The following is a 21285-nucleotide window of genomic DNA, read 5'->3' on the forward strand; positions in this document are numbered from 1 at the left end:
ACGACGGAAAACACAGCATCCGTTGTGCCCAGGAAATGGCGGGGTCATGCCGGACCAACCAGAGGCTCCCGAGGACCACCAGAAAATGTGGGGTCTGGACCAGCTCAAATGTTAATAGTTCCTGGTGCCAGGGTGCCACCAACATGGCCAGCGGGCAGGTTTCATGGGTAATGGGTCCCAATGCAAGGGGGTCCTGTCCAGGCCCACCAGTGGAACAGGTGCTGCTTTTACCACAGATGGTACCTGGTACTTCTCAATGAAACTGATGTCCATGAAGACCCCAGAGGCTCCGGAGTCAATCATTGCCTCCAGGAACAGGATAGGCAAGGGTCCAAGAGTCAGGATACCATGAGTCAGGAAGCCGAAGCACAGCTAGGTGGGTAGCATGTTGCTGTGGCAAAGAGCCAAAGGGAACTGCTGGTCCTTGCCACCAGGTGCTATGAGTCTTCTGTCAAGCCACACCTTGCCCTTCCAGGCCAAACTCAGGAAGGCCCCAGTCCTGCAAAGCCTACCAGTCACAGGGCCTGGCTCCTGCATGCACTCCTGACAATAATGCACAAGTGGTAGGAACAGGGGATTGAATTTGGATTGGGTAATCCAAATTGCAAAGGGCCCATGGGTTGTATATATTTATTCACTTCCTAGAGGTCGCGTAATAGCCTCCATTTTCCTGATTTCTTTTTTATGACAGAATCCGGGGTATTCCATGGGCTGGTAGAGGGTTCTACATGTTGGGAGGCAAGTTGCTCATCAACCAGGAAATGTAACGCCTTTAACTTCTCCACTGGTAGCGGCCACTGCTCCACCCAGACAGGCTCGAGTGTTAACCATTTTAAAGGCAGTGTTGTGAGAAATTCAGACATTGATTTCAAGGGTAGTGTTCCGTTTCTGCAACAAATCTCTAGCCCAAATATTCAAATGCACAGGGAGTACGAATGGGCAGATGGTGGCAACTGTGCGGCCGTCCTGTGTACACACTGTGACCAACGACAAGCTTTGGCGGCCAGATTGTCGTCCTCCTATGCCACAAAGCTCTTTAAGAGTTGCTGTTGGCCAGGTGGAAGGCCACTCCTCTTGGTGTATGACAGTGACGTCTGCACTTGTGACCACCAGTGCTGTGAAAACAAGGCCATTTATGGTCAATTTTAACTGTGGTTTCTTCTGCATGGTGGGAACTGTGATGCAACTAGTGGTGAATCAGGGAGGGTAGAGTCAAACCCTCCCTCTCTGTGGCGGGCATTTGCCACGGCTGGGACAGGATACGGGAGTAGAATCAACTGCACTACAGACTGTCCCTTGGGCAGAGACTGCGGGAGATGAGTCCAAACCTGGACCTTGAGAATGCCTTCATAGCCAGCATCGATCATGCCAGGGATTATAAAAAATCCCTGCTTTCTGGCTTGGGATCTAGGGAAAATCAACCCCACTGTTCCACAGGTAAGGGGCCCTTTAACTTGAGTGGGTATGACATGAACCTTTCCTGGCAGATGGAAAGTGGTATCCCCCTGTACGACTAAATCCAGTCCTGCACTACCTGGGGCAGCAGGTTTTAAGGTTGTCGGCTGTTCTCCTGCATCGACTGTGGCCCTGTTTGAATAGGGAATACCCTCTGTTGGTCCTGGGTTGGAGGGTGACCCGACTGGGGGTTTCCCGAACTCCTGCTTTGATTGGCCCAATGATACCCTTTTTGGCAACGAGAGCACTTTTTGGAGGGGCATGTGTCTGTTCTTTGCAGAGCGGCATTCCCATTGGAAATGTCCAGTTTTGCCACATTTAAAACAAACCTTACTGGTCTTATCTGATTGTCGCAGAGCGGCTGCAAGCACACCCACTTTATGAACTTGGGTACCTATATTTTGACAGGCATGTAACATATCTGATAGTTTCAAGATGTTATAGACTTGTATGGCCTGCAAAGCTTGTTTGCAATCTTAATTTGCATTCTCTACGGCCATTTTCAACAAAATTTCATTTGCAACATCAGGATTATCTATCTGCTGCATTATGGCTTCTTGCAAGCGGTTTGTGAAATCCAAAAAGGACTCAGATGTTCCCTGTCTAATACTGGCAAAACTTTTGGTGGCTTTTCTGGGACCTTTTTAAAGGCATGTAAGGCACATGCAGAAATTATAGGAAAATATTCCCAAGGCAATTGACTCTGCATGTCCACGGTGGCAAAATTTCCTTCACTGGCCAAATGGTCAAAAATTACTCCTCCTGCTGCATGTACGTTTGCCTTGTTAGAGGGGGATTTTCCACTGGTGGCAGATGACAGACTGTGACATCATGAGACCAGTGTAAAACCAAATTAAATAAAGGTTTTATTACAAAACAACAAAGCTTGTGGGTGTTTTCCCTGCAGGCAGATTCAAACTGCAGCTTTTCTCCTTTTGTAGTCATGGCCAGCTGTACCCAATTTACCCAGAGCTTACAGAAACTGGTCTTAAAGGTACAAACATCTTTACTGTTTCTGTGCAGAATGTTTCTTTCCCAACATGCCTGGTGTTCTGCAGCCTGCCAGTATTCACTGTACCAAATTACATATTGGCCAGGATTTAGGATCATTTTCATCAGGAATCATAAGGAAAAAGGGCATAACCTGATGATACACCTTCTACGAGTCCTCATACGTAGGTACTCGTCAACCCAAACTCATTATGGCCTTTTTTTACTTCCCTAATTACTGAATATGGCATACTTTCCCAACGACCGACTTGATTTCCCTGGTCATCTTGTGCCCTTGTGACTGGACAAACCGCAGTGAACTCGGCAAGTTCCTTCGCAGTTAAGTCTGGCGATACTTTTGCCTCTTTTATCATTCTCTGAACTGTAGAGAGGGCTTCTTTTTCCTTATTTTTTGACTCAGGGGGTATCGAGGACTGAAAGGGATTAATGGTAGAAACATTTGGATGGTATAAGGTATCTGGGGCTACAATTTTTACTAAAAAATATTGCCCCACAAATAATAACCTGGTATGTGGCATCCATTTACAACATACCAGGTTATTATTTGTGAGGCATTTTTTTTTAGTAAAAATTATAGCCCCAGAGGGGGGGATTGTTATGAGAATTATAAGGTCTAAGATATAAAATAAGGTAAAGGTAAAGGGACCCCTGACCGTTAGGTCCAGTCGTGGACGACTCTGGGGTTGCAGCGCTCATCTTGCTTTATTGGCTGAGGGAGCCGGCGTACAGCTTCTGGGTCATGTGGCCAGCATGACTAAGACGCTTCCGGCGAACCAGAGTAGTGCACGGAAATGTTGTTTACCTTCCCACTGGAGCGGTACCTATTTATCTACTTGCACTTTGACGTGCTTTTGAACTGCTAGGTTGGCAGGAGCAGGGACTGAGCAACGGGAGCTCACCCCATCGCGGGGATTCAAACCGCTGACCTTCTGATCAGCAAGCCCTAGGCTCTGTGGTTTAGACCACAGCACCACCCGCGTCCCAAGATATAAAATAAATGTTCATAAATGTACCAGTCAAACAAATACATAAATATATAAACCACATGTCTGAACAGTACAGGAAAATAGACCTGAATCCATTTTGACTCTCCCAAATTGACCTCAAATGTTCCTCTGCAAGGAGGAAGGAAATGGGAAAACCTCCCCATTGTCTCTTTGCTCACAAATCCTGTCTTAAGGGCATATCTGTATATGAATAGGGTGAGCCTGTGACCTGGATTCAGGAACTGAGTATTTACCATCACAAAAGAATGCTGTAGACCGCCTCCTCTGCTGTTGACCGCCTCCTTCTGTGATGTATGTATGATGTTTCAGGAGGTGGTCTTGGGCCACAGGGTGGGCAATTTCAAAAGTCTATATAACAGCTTGCACACCAATGTTCGGGATCCCTCCTGCCTCCTGTGTGTGGTTGTGAGCACCCTGTTGCAACAGTTAATAAATATCAGGCTTACTAGCTGCTTTGCTTCTCAATATTCTCTGGTTGGCCTCTGTTATTTTCTCTGTCCGATAGGGAACCTACATAAGGACTCATACAACATTCCTAGAGTGAACGAGTGGACATGAAAGGGGGTGTTTGCTCCAGTAAGTAGAAAACTTCCTGTTTCCTCCTGAGCTGGGACACACTTCCTCTGCATGTGACTAGAGGTGGGCGTGACCTTACCTGTCCAGGTGACAAAAGGATCAGGCACGCAGCCCCCCCCCCGACTCCATTCGTCTTAGAAGCAACATCTTTTTAGCTAGAGATGCTCTGTTGGCTTTCTGCTTTCAGCCAACAGAGGACAAAGAGACTATCTCTATATGGGACAGACTCAGATGTATATACTTTGTAACTAAGTCTGCCTTCAGGGATCCATCTGTGAACTGAATGTGTGAGTAAACTTCTTTTATATACTTTTCACAAGATTGTGTCGTGTCTATTCTTTTTAAGGGGGAGAAAAGGGGATTACCAGGAATTCTAATATTGAGAAGCTTAAACAAACTTGCAAAAAGCTAGCCGCTGTGTGTTTAAAAGGGGAATGCACTCTGCTAAGTAAAGGGACTTGCTAACGCAAGTTAGGAAGGATATTATTAAACAATATATCCTCTCCTGCCTCCCTGAACATTCCCACAACAATTCTATGATTTTATCAGTAGGTGAGGAGGAGGTCTGTGTGGACTGGTCTGTGCCACAGTGAGTTTAAAGACTAAACAACCAGTGTCTAGTTAAGGGCAACTTTTACTAAATTGCAAAATAGAATATACTAGAGCGTAAATAATAATTATTATTTTTTAAATCACATAACAACAACAACAACAACATTAATGCATAAACAGCATAATAAAAATAAAGATTGATGGCTAAGACATAGTCAATGCTTTGGGTATTTCTCAAGCTTCCCCCCCCCCTTTAAACTGTAGTCTGCTGTAAATAAACCAGAGGAAGTAAATTCCCCACCAACAACAACATGTCTAACCCCCTCCCCTCCCTTCAGCCCCCCTCAAGCTTATACATGGCATTCATTACAGGTATTTTGAATCAATTCCTCTTCAAAACATAGACAGAATCCCAAGATCCCTCAGGGGGCCCATTGCACAGGTCAGCAGACGTTGCCCTGTAGTCTTCAATGCTAGCCAATGTACACTTCTGCAAAGCAAGTCTTGCACAAATTGAGTTATAGCAACAAAAGAATCAGAGGGGAACAGAAAGTTCACTGTGCCCACTTCTGTAGGTGAGAGGCTACCACACCTGGTGCCTGAAATTGTCCACCATATACCTCTGAGATATATCCATTTCCACTTCCCACAACCTGGGGGACTCTCAGCCACCTTTGAAGGAAATGGAGCTGTTCTCTGGCATGTAATCTTGCTCTACCTATCTGGATGCCCAGAAGACCGTTCCAAAAGACTTGAACCCACAGAAGGAGAAAAGTACTGCAAAGCTTAAAATAGTTACTTATGTTTTTTTTTAAAATGATATTTATTAAAGTTTCAAAGAAAAGATTACATAGATAAAAAGAAAAGAAAAAGAAAAAAAAAGAAAAAAGAAAAAAGAAAAAATAAAGAAAAAAGATAAAAAACACTTAAAAAACACATCAATCTTTCCATACCTTACATTTCATTTCCTTACTTCCCTGACTTCCTCACACCTCCCTTTTTTGTATTCCAGTTCTATTAGTTAATTCAGCAATTCCTTTCCCTCTTTGTTTTTGTCTTAATCCTTTAGCTTAATATATTATAACTTTGGATTCTCACCTGTTAACAATCCATTTTTACATACACCTTTATAACATTGCTGCTAAAACCACTTAACTTCATTCTAATATCATTCTAACATTCATTGATTTTGCAGTATTTCTGTAAATAGTCTTTAAATTTCTTCCAATCTTCTTCCACCAACTTTTCTCCCTGGTCTTGGATTCTGCCAGTCATTTCCGCCAGTTCCATATAGTCCATCACCTTCATCTGCCATTCTTCCAGAGTGGGTAAATCTTGTGTCTTCCAATACTTTGCAATAAGTATTCTTGCTGCTGTTGTGGCATACATAAAGAAAGTTCTGTCCTTCTTTGGCACCAATTGGCCGACCATGCCCAGGAGAAAGGCCTCTGGTTTCTTCAAGAAGGTATATTTATATACCTTTTTCATTTCATTATAGATCATCTCCCAGAAAGCCTTGATCCTTGGGCAAGTCCACCAAAGGTGAAAGAATGTACCTTCAGTTTCTTTACATTTCCAACATTTATTATCGGGCAAGTGATAGATTTTTGCAAGCTTGACTGGTGTCATGTACCACCTGTATATCATTTTCATAATATTCTCTCTTAAGGCATTACATGCCGTAAACTTCATACCTGTGGTCCATAACTGTTCCCAGTCAGCCATCATTATGTTATGTCCAACATCTTGTGCCCACTTAATCATAGCAGATTTCACCATTTCATCCTGAGTATTCCATTTCAACAGCAAGTTATACATCTTTGACAAAATCTTAGTTTTGGGTTCTAACAGTTCTGTTTCTAATTTTGATTTTTCCACCTGGAAGCCAATTTTCTTGTCCAAATTGTATGCCTCCATTATCTGATAATAATGAAGCCAATCTCGCACTTTGTTTTTTAGTTTCTCAAAACTCTGCAGTTTCAATCTATCTCCCTCTTGTTCCAGAATTTCCCAATATTTCGGCCATTTGGCCTCCATATTGACCTTTTTCTGAGTTTTCGCTTCCATCGGTGACAGCCACCTTGGGGTTTTATTTTCCATTAGGTCCTTATATCTTATCCAGACATTAAACAATGCTTTCCTGACAATATGATTTTTAAATGCTTTATGTGCTTTGACCTTATCATACCACAAATATGCATGCCATCCAAATACATTATTAAAACCTTCTAAATCCAAAATGTCTGTGTTTTCAAGAAGCAGCCATTCTTTCAGCCAGCAAAAAGCTGCTGATTCATAATAAAGTTTAAGGTCTGGCAGGGCAAATCCACCTCTTTCCTTTACATCCGTTAGTATTTTAAATTTTATTCTAGGCTTCTTGCCCTGCCAGACAAATCTAGAAATATCTCTCTGCCACTTCTTGAAGCAATCCATTTTGTCCAAAATTTGCAATGTTTGAAACAAAAACAACATTCTAGGCAATACATTCATTTTTATCGCAGCAATACGGCCTAGCAGTGAAAGCTTCAAATTTGACCAAATTTCTAAGTCTTTTTTCATAAAATAGTTACTTATGGTACTACAGTATAGCTACTTATGTGTTCTTAATGTGCATGATTTCAACCAAAGCTGGCTTGCTGAAATTGCCTTGCACGTGTTTAATTTGCACAAAGAGCTCAAAAGCTATTTTTGTGCAGGATTTTCATGGCAAAGAGGTTTTAAGCTCTCAGGCTTGCTTACTGGACTCTGAGAGGCTCTTGCACAGTGTGGTAAGAATTCAATTCTACACCACCTTGTTTGTTACCCAGGTGAGGGACCACCTTTTAAATAAACTGTGGGACCAAGAAAACTAATTTCAAGTCTAGTATCCAGGAGGGGCCCAACGTTTATTTCTATTGCAATAGGACAGAGCTCAACTCCGAGTGCCAGTTAAGAAGGTCTGCCCCGAGGCACTTCAGAACAAAAGCTTATATAGTAGTTGAAACACAGCAAACCAAGAATCATAAAACATCTAAACATACATCAAGAAAGGTTACAGGTCACGGGATACAAAGCTACATGACTCCACACTGGCATCAACCACCTTGGGGTGTCCCAAAACATTTTGTCTCAACTTATAACTTATCGGATAGTTGTCTAGGCAGTCAGACCTTCAGTGAGAAGGGAAGGGCATCATACAGTCCTCTCCCATCTCCTCTTCCTGAGTTTTAGATAGCTTCATGGATAGCTGTTTAACACATACCTCTTTGGGCAAAACATTTGCCTCGCTAAGTTCAGATAAGGCAGGAAGTGGTGTGCACAGTGTAGGAGGGTTGGCATGAGGGTTACAAACGGCAGGCACACAAAAATCAAGCCTAATGCATTCTAAAAGGTTAAATGCAATTAAAGTGAAACATTGAAACATTATTTACATCAAAAATATACACCTTTGGTCTCTAATTCTTGTATCAACAGGGACTGGAATGCTCTCTCTAGAGATCTTGCATAGCCGGACTGAGACTGAGGTACTGAAACTGGTTCACATGTAGAAATGTGGCCCTGTCAAATCTGAGTCCGTGTGATGGCACCCACCCACCTTTTTTTTTCTTTTTGCAATTGTATGATTCCACTACATTCTCTCCTCCATATGATTTTGAGTCCATGGTCGACAGTTCTCCCTTCCTGTCCTCAGATATACTATGAAAATCCTCCTGCATCTTAAGAATGAGGCTAGCAACGCAATGGGGGGAAAGCACATCACACACACAAGATAAGAGTTGATTAAAAAACTGTTTAAAAATAAAAATAAAATCACCCGCTTCTCAAAAATGAAGTTCTTCCCCCACTCCCAGGATTTGATTTGAATAACCTGCTTGTCATCTTGGATTCTGGTTTTGTTTAAAAAGAGAGAATAAAGCAGCAATGAAGGGAACACCCAAAACACAATGTGCGTGTGTGTGTCTTGTCAGACTTCCTGTCATGGCACAGGGCCACAGAAGCCACTGTGGGAAATGCAGAAGCCCAAGAATGTAAACAAGTGCCGCCTGGCACCACGCCACAACACCAGATTAAAAAAATATAAGAGCAGGAAAGAGAAGTTGGGGGGGTTGCACACACAGACACACACATATGCTGGGCCATTTTGAAACAGGCCAAATAAAACTCCCACTTGAAAGGGGAATTCATGGGTGGGGAATCATCAAAACTGAAAGGAATCCCAGCAGGTTAGTTCTGTTTTCATTATTACTGTGTATCTTTGTAGCTTACACAGCATTTCAAGGCACTGCAGTGCAGAAATAACAGGCAGGTGAAGGCTGGACAAGGTCGGTGGCTTCCGGGGCCTCAGCCGCAAAGGGCTCCTCCCTTGCTGTGTCTCCCTCTCTCCATCACTGCGTGTGGAAGTAAATGGACTTCACCTGACCAGAGAGGATCTTGGGGACTTGCACCGAGATGATCTCCGCCATCATTTCTGGGTAATCCACGCTGACCATGTGGGACCTGACTAGGAGGTTGAATGTAAACTGGTGCAGGTCTCGGGCGATCTAGGAAACAGGAAAGTGAGGAGGTGATGTTGGTACCATAGTGATGTAGGATGAGGGAAGGGTCAGTATGCATGATGCACCAAGTCCCTTCTAGTTCTTGGGTTCCTGTATCAGAGGTGGGTAGAAGGTATGAGAACAAGCTGACCAAACCAGGCGATAGCTGTGGCTGAATAGTTAAGCCCCATGATCAGCATCCCAAAAGAATGAGCTGGGCTGCAATAGCTATGACTAAGAGATGGGGCCTTCCAGGCTGATGTAGGGGGCTTTCTTCCACCCCCTCACCCAGCGGCGTAGAGTGGGTTGTCAGCACCCGGGGCAAGGCAAGTAATTTGCGCCCCCTAACCCCTAACCTGCCGCCGCTGCCAGCTTCTTCTTGCTGCTGCCTGGGCTGCTCTGGTGTGGTTCTCTCCTGCGCTCAGCACTGTGCTGGGCAACCGCTGCACTGTCCCTCCCCCAGATAGTCCCTCACTCTCTCTCCACACCGCACGCCTGGCACCCACCCCCTCCACAGTGGGCGGCGACCCAGCGGCTCGGATCGGATTCGCACAGCCAGCACTGCAGTGAGAGAGAGTGAGTGAGCCAGGTAGGGGCAGAGAGCTGCGAGTGCGAGCGCCCCCCCAGATGTTGCGCCCGGTGCGGCCGGCCCCCCCTGCACCCCCCACGCTATGCCACTGCCCTCACCTAGAACAAGAGCTGGTCTGGTGTGGTGTGGTGTGGTGTGAACTGGGCAGAAAGCAGGCTAAGAGATGGAGACTTGCTTGATTTGTGCAGGATCCAAGACAGTGACTAATGGAGAAGCAAGATCATTTGGAGTGTTAATGCTGTGAGTTGCTCTGTCCTGTGCTCAGGTTGTATATTTGTGTAAATGAAAGCGTATATCCAAAAGACACCACAGTCTCCACTGAACTTCATTCCAAGGAAACCAAACCCTCAGTAAGCACCTGGAACCCCTGGAATCTCTCACCACTTGGAGATTGGAGTGGCATGTAACAATATTCTACAGCAGTGCCATTTATTGAGTTATAAGGAAATGCGGTGGGAGGGTGCCCTGGTCCCGTATGCTCCTTGATCCTTGCAGCATATCCTTCACTGACAACAAAGAGAAAAGGCTCTGCAGCACAGTATTAAACACACGTACACCAAACTCTGTTTTCCCGCCTGAAAAAAACAAAGCCTGTATTCAGCCAGAAACCAATCTGACAGCTTGAACCTTTAAATTTCAACTGTCCAATCAGAGACTTAGCATCTGACAGCTATCCAATAAATGAGAAAGTTACGGTATATTATGAAACAGTGACCTCTGGTGTTGAGGGAGCGCTATTGGCAGGCAAAAGCAAGCATTGCATCTGCAAAAGAACTCAGCGCCATTCTGCAAACTAAGCTCAGGACCCCTGCTGGGTCAAAAAAGGAAGTAGGGAAGATGCCTAGTGTACAATATTGTCTGATATTGCTCTAATGTTATCCTATGGAGATACTTTAGAAATTCATTAAAAATCAACTGTCTTGGTTCCAATGGGATTTTGGAGCTTGTGGAAGGACAAAGGGAAGTGGTAGGGAGACATGACTGGGATGGTCAGCCATAATCCCTGAGATGTACCATCATATCCATAGGAATCCCTCACAGGAGCCATCCCCAGTTATTCCTGTTCCTACTGAGAGCCAGACAGAGAGCCATCAGTATCACAATGCCCATCCTACTCATAGTGGAATGGAACTTCAACTAGACAATGGACTGCGTCTGCCATTCCTGATAACTGGGAAAATGCAAATGCTTCCCTTTGAAGTGTGATAGAGTGAGTGTGAAAAACGGATTTTTTTCTTACCATGAATTTCAGTTTATGACTCCCCCTACTGGAGACAGGCAGGGCCTTCAACTTGCAACATCCTCTCCAGAGGGGAGGAGTCATCCTGTCTCTCCAGACTGAGTAGCACCTCAACCCTTAAATAATAATAATATAATAATTTATTATTTGTACCCCGCCCATCTGGCTGGGTTTCCCCAGCCACTCTGGGCGGCTTCCATAGAAACAAAAAAACACTAAAATATCACACATTAAAAACTTCCCTTAGCAGGGCTGCCTTAAGATGTCTTCTGAATGTCAGGTAGTTGTTTATCGCTTTGACATCTGATGGGAGGGCGTTCCACAGGGCGGGCACCACTACCGAGAAGGCCCTCTGCCTGGTTCCCTGCAGCTTTGCTTCTCGCAATGAGGGAACCGCCAGAAGGCCCTCGGTGCTGGACCTCAGCGTCCGGGCAGAACAATGGGGGTGGAGACGCTCCTTCAGGTATACTGGGCCGAGGCCGTTTAGGGCTTTAAAGGTCAACACCAGCACTTTGAATTGTGCTCGGAAACAGGTGCCTGTATGCCAGCCAAATCACGGGGCCAGAGTCCTAGAAAAAAAGGACACTCATACACAAAGCATGTTGTTAGACAGCAATGCACATCAATCTATAAACTGTTAGATTTCTGTTATGCCACTGTGCAGTTTTTGGAGTCACAAGACTCTTTTGACATTCCAGACATTCCAGACTGCTGGAAGTCTCACAGGAGACGGATGTTGATGTAACTGGTTTCCTGTTTCTTTGTTCCTGTTGTTTCTCTGACTCTCACAGAGAGCAGATGTATATTCTTTTCTCTCCTGCGTAGTTAGAAATAAGCATAGCAATGTAGTACATATTTCTGTCTCTTCTGCTGTTCGGATACTCTGCGTAATGGAGGAGCGTGCCTGAAGCCTCATCAAAGGCTTAGGTCATTAATCATTGTCGGAGGAGAGCCTAGATGGATTCCGAAGATACGACGAGGAGGAAAGCCATTTCAGCTCGGTCGTATGGAAATTCCAACATTTTTGGTTATGGGCGCCAGACCGGAATGCAGCTTATCTTCCCTGCGTGTCAAGAAGACTGATGAGAGGTATGTGCTCGTTGCCCCGGGAAGCCAGCCAGTCCCTAATTACGTGGCAATAAGGGTGGACTTTTAACATCTAGCCAAAAGCACTGATCGGCCAGCGGCAAAAGGTCAGAAGCAGCAAAAGTCTCATGCAGTGTGCTTTTTTTGAAGCGCAGCTCCTTGTAAACAGACTCAGTCTGCTTTATAGACACAAAATGGCTAATGCTAAAGTAATGGAAGCCCTTCAAACCGCAATGGGTGTACCGAAGCTCTCAAAGGGGAACTACCAGGAATGGGTGCAGTATGCAGAAGCCCTGCTACGCAAAGAGGGTCTGTTTAATGTGATAACAGATGCCCCCCCCAGCTCCGATGACCCCAGAGTGGGAGGCTAAGGATTCCAAAGCAAGGGGAACTCTGACGCTTATTGTGTCCCCTGAAGAGCTATGTCCTTTGCGCGACAAGGCCTCAGCCAAACAGATGTGGGACAGTCTTAAAGATTCACATTTAAGAATGGAGGTAGGAGCCTCTTTGTTCTTTTATGCCAAGTTGCATGATATGGCACTTGCTGAAGGAGCAGATGTCCGTGCTCACCTCATGGAAATGCAGAATCTCAGGCATGAGTTGCAACAGCGTGGAATCACCTTTCCAGAGGCTGTGTATTCCTTCATGATGCTACATTCTTTGGGTTCGAGTTGGGAAGTGATTGCCAGCCAGCTTGCTGTTTTGCCTACTGCTCAGCTAATGGTAGCACATGTTACTGCTGTGGTATTGAATGAAGTGGATCGGCGTAGTGCTAGCTGCATCACTAAGGGGGAGTCCTCACAGACGTCATCCCAGAATGCAGTGCAACCACTAGATAGCGCCAAAGCTTTGAAGGCAGTGAAATGCTACTCGTGTGGACGTCTAGGCCACATGAAAAGGGATTGTAAACATCCCAAGGCAACAGAGCAGTGCAGCGAAAGCTCAATAAATGGAAAAGGCAAAGGTCAGAAGTCCAGGACAACGCAACACACAGCTATGGTCTCATGCTACACTCCAAAGGTCCAGAAGGCGTCTAGATCTTTCTTCATCATCGACTCGGGAGCCACTTGGCATGTCTGCAAACACCTGTTTGTGTCCTTTACTCAACAGGAAGGTGCGATTCACCAAGTGGATGACCGCACGATCTCCAGTCAAGGCTATGGAACAGTTGTGCTTCACAGCTTGGATGCATCAACACACAATGTTCTTTTTGTTCCAGATGCTGCACACAACCTATTGAGCATCTCACAGCTAACTGAACAGGACACAGACGTTTCCTTCAAGAAGAGGAAGTGCACCATCACCAAGAAAGATGACTTTGTATTGCATGCTGATTATATTGATCATTTATTTGTATTGCATTATGATGATTCTGTTGATGTGCAGGAGGAAACTTGTTGTATTGCAGATACTAACAACGTTTTGCATGCAGGATGTATTCATGATTATCACAGGAAATTTGGTCATTTAAACTTTGAGGCAGTTTCCAAAATGCCTGCCTTAGTTGAAGGTATGACTATTAAACCCTGCAGGTACCACATGAAGTGTAAGGCATGCACAGCAAACAAGGTCAAAATGGCTGCTAAAGGTAAGGTATCTAGTAGACAAGCTACAGAACCATATCAGGTAGTGCATGCTGATCTCGTTGGTCCACTAGCACCCTCTTTGGGTGGAGTCAGGTACTTTATGGTTCTCATTGATTCATTTTCCAGGTATATTCATGTGTTCAATCTCAAGCAGAAATCAGAAGTGTTTCCTAGGTTCAAGGAATTCTATGCTTGGTTGGAAAATGTGCATGATAGAAAAGTGAGATGTTTATTTACGATCGCGGGGGAGAATTCACTTCTCAGCAGTTTGAAGCTTTTCTGACTGAGAAAAGAATTCAACATGATTTGTCAAGTCCACAGTCTCCTTGGATGAATGGACTTTGTGAAAGGGCAAGCCAAACATTGCTTCAAGGCTTGAAAACCTTGCTGCATGATGCCAATCTTCCAGAGAGTTATTGGGCAGAAGTGCTCGGCTGTTTTGTTTATTCTTTTAATCGCAGATTGTCATCACCAATTGGTTGTACCCCCTATGAAAAGATGTTTGGCAAGAAACCATACATCAAGCACATGAGAATTTTTGGTTCTGACATGTGGGTTCACACACCACAAAGCTCCAAGTTAGGCAAACGTGGTTTGCATGGTATCTTTCTAGGATATCAGAAAGGTTCTTACAGAGTAATGATGACTGACACTAATACAGTTAGGCTCACTAGAAGTGTTAAGTACAATGCCAAGTGGGGGTAGAATGTGGGAATTTTCCAATGTTATCCTGATGACAGTGAAGAGTCTGAGGATAAACAGCAGCAAAACCCCACACCCACTGATGAAGGTTCTGATTCTGAATATGAATCAGATGATTCAGAGGATTTCAAGAGTGCTAAAGCCTCTCTGCGACCCTCTGAAGGCTCTGATCGAGAATTGGAGCAACCACTGTTCACTATAGGCCACTTTTCTCCTAAGAAAGAAGAGGAAAGCGCTGAAGACTTACGTCTGATTCGCAGGTCTGAAAGAGCCACAAAAGGAAGACCTCCAAAGAGATTTGCTGATGAATTTGCTAAAGCAGCTAAAGCTGTAACTGCTGTTAATAGCTCCAGGAAGGTATTTGAACCTTCAAACTTCCAAGAGATCCAGGCTTTGGACTCAAAGGATGCTGAGCCATGGTTAACTGCTATGAAGGCTGAGCTTGATTCCTTAGAGAGGAACAAAACATGGGAGCTAGTTCCGAGAGTTCCAGGGATGAAACTGCTTGACAGCAAATGGGTATTCAAAGTAAAGACAGACCAAAATGGCAAGGTAGTCAGACACAAAGCCAGACTGGTAGCCAGAGGTTTTTCACAGGTACCAGGAGAAGACTATCACGAGACCTACTCACCCACCGTGAGATATGAGAGCATTAGGCTTATGCTCAAACTTGCTGCAGAAGAGAATCTACACATTTCTCATCACAATGTGAATACAGCATTTTTGTACGGAACCTTAGGTGAATCACTTTATATGCTTCCACCTGATGACGTACAGGTAAAACAGGGATTTGTTTGTTCTCTAAAGAAGTCCCTATACAGTCTCAAGCAAAGTGCACGATACTGGCACTCCAAACTCACTGAAGTGTTGTTTTCTCTAGGTTTTCAGCAATTTAAAGCTGATCCATGTGTATTTGTCAAAGAGGAAGGGCAAAAGAAGCTGTATTGGTTATTTTATGTTGATGATATTCTTTTCTTTCGGAAGGAAGTCAAAATGTACAATAACACCCTAGCACAACTGAAACATGAAAGATCTTGGTGAGGTATCCAATTACCTATCTCTGGAAATAGAGAGAGACCAAGATGGTAATAATTTAGTACACCAGTCACAGAAAATTGCTGAACCTGATGGATGCTAACCAGTCACCAGTCACAGACCCAAACTGAACCTGATGGATGCTAACCCTGTAGACACACCAATGACAACAGGTTATCAGGTAGATGATACTGAAGAAGCATTTTCTGACACTACACTGTACAGAAGTGTGCTAGGCAAACTAAACTTCATTGCCAGATGTTCAAGACCGGACATTGCAGTTAGCACGAATTTGCTAAGCAGACATGTCAACAATCCTACTGGTAGGGACTGGAAAGCTCTGAAACGCATAGCACGCTATTTGAAAGGCACTATGCACTACAGACTGAGATTTAACAATCAGAAGTCTGGCGGTCTTGAGATATTTGCTGATGCAAGTTTTGGAAATGACACTACAGACAGGAAAAGCACGTCTGGAGTTTGCTACATGTACAACCAGGGTCTATTTGATTGGTCGTGCAAGAAGCAAACTACAGGAAGCTTAAGTTCTTGTGAAGCTGAACTGAATGCACTGTCTTATTCACTTGTGGATTGTGAATGGTTGTTACAATTGTGTAAAGACATGAAAATTCCTGTCAAATGTCCAATCCAGGTTTATCAGGACAACAAAGCATGTTTGGCTTTGCTGACTTCTGAAAGTTGTAAGCAAAGCACGAAGCACTTGCAATTGAAGCTGCAACATGCTAGAGAATGTGTTCAGAAAGGACTTGTAACGGTGTCCTACATGCCAGGTAATGAAATTCCTGCTGATTTATTGTCCAAGGTTGTTCCGAAGTATCAACACTGTACCTATGTACAGAAATTGGGTTTGTACTGAGATTGTACTGACACGCTGCCCAGTGGTGTTCACAGAAAGGGGGAGGATGTTGGTTTCTGTTTGTGCCACTGTGCAGTTGCTTGGAGTCACAAGACTCTGTTTACATTCCAGGGATTCCAGACTGTTGGAAGTCTCACGGAAGGCAGGAGACGGATGTGATGTTACTGGTTTCCTGTTCCTTTGTGTTCCAGTTGATCTCTGTCTTTCACAGAGAGAGGATGATTTCTTTTCTGTCTGCGTATAAAACTCTTTGCAATGTAGCTCATAAATCTCGTCACTTCTGCTGCTTTGAAACTCTGCTGAATGGGAAACGTGCCTGGAGGCTTATCAAAGGCTCAGGTCATTAATTATCGTCGGAGGCGATTCCGCAGGACTCGACCGCAGGAGTAGCTTGGTAGAGTGGAGATTCCAACAATTTGTGGCAAGAGACCGCCTGATATAACAAGGAAGTGAGGGATGAGCTCCACACCTGAGAGACATCCTGAAAGACTGCATGTCAAGTATCACCTTGATGGACAGGGAGGGAATCAACAGCTTTCCTCACTGTTCACAACAAACCCAAGCCAATCCAGCCAGAAGACGTAAGATCCATGGCCTGATGACAGAGATCCAGAGAGGGAGCCCTCACCAGGATATCGTCCAGGTGAGGGTGGAGACAGATTCCCTTTGCTCTGAAGAATACCACAAGAGCCACCAGTACCTTGGTACCTACTTTCAGGGAGAGGTGGTGAGCCTTCCTGATTGGTATATAAATATAAGCCTCAGAGAGGTCATACAATCTGCCTTCTTGAGAGCCAAGACAATGGCTTGAAGGGTTTCCATTTGAAGCGTTTTTTCAGGAAACAAGACTGAATAAACCCCTGACTTGCTCTGTGAGTGGCCCGCTGGTTCAATTGCCCTATTATCAAGAAATGACCTATTGCCAGTAGAAATATCTGATTTTTCTCTTGATGCCTTAAGTGAGAAGTGGGGATGAAGATGTCTCATGGATGAGAAGCAAACTCAAGAGCATAACCCTTCAATACTATCTCCAGCTCCCACTTGTCCATGGTCACTTTCCTCCACCGGTGAACAAAGGCTGGTAGCCTTGTACCCACTGGGGAAGCAGATGGACTAGAGGCCAAGTCAGGGGGGGGGCTTGAGGGTGCAGAGGAAGACTCTCCTGATCTGAAAGAGGAGGGGCAAGTAGCACCCCTATCCTGCCTACCCCTCTGTTCCAAATGGAAGAGAAGGGTTGAGACTTGGGGAATTGTTGAAAAAACTGAATCTGGCACCACTTTTTCTCAGACTTGTTGGACGAAGGTAGGGCCTTCTTCTTATTCCTAGTCTCCACCAGGTGAGGTTCCAGAGATTGCCCAAAGAGCTTGGACCCCCCCCCCCCAAAAAAGGTAATGAGATCACACAGGATTGTGACACGGTGTCAACATGCCACTGTCGGAACCAGATAGTCCTGCAGGCTATTGTGGAAGTAGCTAAGGACCATGCATTAATTGCAGAGTGTCCATGGAAGAGTATGCAGCCAATGCCAAAGCACAGGCCATATTTTTCAAGGTATCCTTAATAAACATGGGAATGTCTGCATGTGATCCCATCTCTACAGCTCACATAAACACAGCTCTTGAGAACATAGAGAAGGTGGCAGAAGCCTAAAAGGTGAAAGCATTGGCCTTGAACACAGGCTTCAGGGCTATTTCCAACTGTTTCTCACATACATATACCTGGGACCCCTTCACCTTCTGAAGGGAGCTCCAAGGCTGTCATAGTGGATCAATCACTGCAGTGGTGTGCAGTCCATGGACTAGTGAGACTAGCCTATGCCCCTTAATCTTCCCAGCAGGTACTTCCCATGCACCTGCTTAGCCAGTGTCTCCAGGCTCTGTGCATGCGTCTCTCTCTCTCTCTCTCTCTCTCTCTCTCTCTCTCTCTCTCTCTCTCTCTCATTACCTCCATAAAGGCTGCAAAACTGCACCAACCTGCAGAGCAATACACATGCATGAGCAGGAAGTGGCTGCTTGAAGCAGAACTGCAGCCTCTTCTGCTTTGTTTTTTAAGGAAGAGCAGTTGGAAAGCCTGAAGTGCTTATGGGGTGGGGGTGGGGGACAAGATCCCTGCAACCTTAATATTTCACTTCTTCCCTCCTCTCCTTCAGCCACTGTGTGTGTGTGTGCGTTTTGAAAACATGGTGTTTTAATAAAATAAATTCCCAGCCACCATCTGCCAGAACCTGAAGGATCAGCAGCAACATGCAACAACCAAGAACAACACAATCATAGAAAGGGAGATGAGGAAGAAAGGGTGTGCGTGTTAAAAATGGTTTTTTAATGGGGGGGAATCCACCCTTCTGCCTGGGGTTGTCTTTTTTTATTATAAAAAAGCCATACTTTTCTTCTCTCCCCCCCCCCCCAAGCTGCTAGGAACTGGCAAATTGAATGGCTGGGGAATGAACTTCCTTGGGAGGCTGTGGACTCTCCTTCACTGAAGGTTTTAAGGCATGTGCCAGGGGTGCTTGAGTGGAGATTCCTGCCTTGCAGGCTATTGGACTAGATGACCCTTGGTGTTCCCAACTCTACATACAGCCCTAACTATTCCCCTACGAAAAATTTCACCGCACACCACTAAATCACTGGACGTTTGAGGTGATTCCTAAACTTATCTGGAAAGATACAATATAATGTTTCTTTCCCCATTTGCAAGGAGCCTAAGCTCTTTTGGGGGTTCCCCATTCCACATCGCAAGGTTCCTCAAAGGCCTAGGGGAAGGAAACAGAGGCAGGTTTGCCATCGCAGCAGGAAGAGCTTTGGTTGTTTTCAAGGGCCCTGCAGGAGAATCAGGAGGGGCTGTCTCTTCCTTTGGCAATTGCAGCACCCAAGAATCCTTTTTAATAAAGGCAGAAAAACCTCAGAAGAAAACACCCTGGGTTGGGTCTTAACCTCAGTCACTCCCTCTTCTGAGAGCTCCCTCTCTTTCTTGTCTGGGTTGGACTGGGAGGACCCCAATTCAGCCAGCTCCCCAGAGGCCACCCCACAAGCTCCTGCCCCTATCACCTTTGTGGGCTCCTCCTGTGCCTGCTCAGCAGTCAGGGCAGAATCCAGCTGCCACCTATACTCTTCCCTTCCCCAGACAATAGTGGGGAGGGGAGAAACAGGAAGAGAATGAAATAGAAATGAAGAAGCTGGGGGGAGGGAGCCAACAGGAAAACTCAGTGAAAAAGCTCACTCAGAAAGATGATCTAGCAAACTGGATGGAGAGGACTAGACAAAGGGAAAATCCACACAAAACAAGCACTCAAGCAAGTGTTTCTCTCTCACAGAGAGAGAGACACAAAGACCCAACCATCCCTTGCAGCAGGCAGGTTCAGACTGGAGAGACAGGATAACGGGAGAAGGGGGGGGAGTACTTTAACGAGTCAGCAGTGGACTGGGTAAACTGCTCAGCTGATGGGAGTGGCAACTGCGCACCCCTCAGGAGCATTTTCACGGAGTCCCCACCCCACCACTGGCTTGTGCGAGCTGTTGGTGGAGCGGGGGCTCTGTAAAACTGGTTAGCTGAGGCAAGGGCAGCCAATGCGCTCCTCAGCCAAGCAGTTTTAAAAAGTGGAGGGAGGAAGAAGCTGTATAAGCGCCTCACCGATGCAGCTTGTTTCTTCCTCTGCGCTGGTACAGAGTGGTATGGCGGCTTCACTCAGGAGTGTTTTTCTGGTGAAACTGCTGCCACTCCTGAGTCCCCCTGCTACCAGTCAAGGGTGACAGCGATTTCACTCACAATATAATAATAATAATAATAATAATAATAATAATAATAATAACAACTACAACAACAAATTTTATTTATTTATTTATGCCCCGCCCTCCCTGGCCAGAGCTGGGCTAAGGGCGGCTAACACCAATAAAATTGCAGTAAAAACATAAGGGGGGGGGGGGGACAATTTAAAATACTGGTTAAAATGCTGCCGAGTGAAGCCACCATCACGGTCTGCCCCACATACCAGTCCTGGGCAATGTATCAATACTTCGCCCAGACCTATTTAGTGCAAAAGGCAGCCTGTGTGAATTTTTTCTTTCTTGTTTTCTGTGGGAAGCTATGTGGCTACATTTTGGGGTGGGAGGAAACAGATGTACAGTAGAATCCTAATAAATTCAAAAGTTGGTTGTTCCTATTGGGTAATCAGCAAGAATAAAAACCTCACTCCATTCAGAACACTTGCATATAGAGCACTTGCAAGCATTCATCTCTTTGACAGCACAGTTCCCTCTTGGAGGAAAGGGCTGTGATGTCACAGTGATCTGCTTCCAGCGCTCATTTTTACAAGTTTTCTGGTATTTCTGGTGTTCTCCCAAGTTCAGTACAGTCAAACCTCTACTTATGTCCGCCTCCGCTTGCGTCCATTTCGCCGAATGTCCGTGGCAAACCCAGAAGTAACTGGCGGGTTTGCCGTGGTCTGCACATGCGCAGGAGCAGCGATCGCCATTCACGCATGCACAGAAGCGGGTGATCGCTGCCTGCGCAGAAGCGGCGCCAGTACATGCGACCAGCTTCAGGGTAGGGACGGACCTCCGGAACGGATTAAGTTTGTTCCGAGAGGTTCTACTGTAGCAGATTCTGTAGAGTTTAGGTGAAAAGATTAACAACCCTCTTGCCATGTGTGTGGCCAACCCTCTTTCTCTTCCCTTCTCCTCCTCTTACTTACAGGCTGCACAGAGTCTAGGAGCTTGGTGAGCTGGTAGAAACGCCGGGAGCAGGAGGTAGGGTTCTTCCTCTTGCAAGCAATGATGCGATCAAGTTCCTTGATGTAGCTCATCCGAAGTTCATCAAAAAAACTTCTGATTCTTCAACCCATCCACTGGAACTGGTGCATGGAGAAAGAGAGGAATAACAACCAGTGTACAGTGTGACCGTGTCTTGTGTGTTGGTCACTTTCTAGGATGGCGCCTATATGCAAAAACATGTCCACTTGAAACACCCTCTTGGAACTGCCCCAGTGAGAACATCCTTACCTTTCTGGAGTTGTGCACCAAGTGTGCCTTGTGACCCACCCACCCCAGCAAGGTGGAGACT

General features: G+C 45.4%; 1 protein-coding gene across 1 annotated transcript in view; it reads right to left on the reverse strand.

The window, feature by feature from the left end:
• Window positions 1-6247: 6247 nt before the first annotated feature.
• Window positions 6248-21285, reverse strand: part of LOC308467736 (androgen receptor-like) — a 439420-nt gene continuing 424382 nt past the window's right edge. Inside the window, 3 exon segments of the mRNA XM_080989431.1 lie at window positions 6248-9121; window positions 20918-21046; window positions 21048-21128. Of these exon segments, the coding sequence (XP_080845557.1) occupies window positions 8966-9121; window positions 20918-21046; window positions 21048-21128 (366 nt within the window). The 3' untranslated portion in view covers window positions 6248-8965.

The sequence above is a fragment of the Podarcis pityusensis genome (genome assembly GCF_964106645.2).
Source record: "Podarcis pityusensis genome assembly, chromosome: W".
Lineage (NCBI taxonomy): Eukaryota > Metazoa > Chordata > Lepidosauria > Squamata > Lacertidae > Podarcis > Podarcis pityusensis.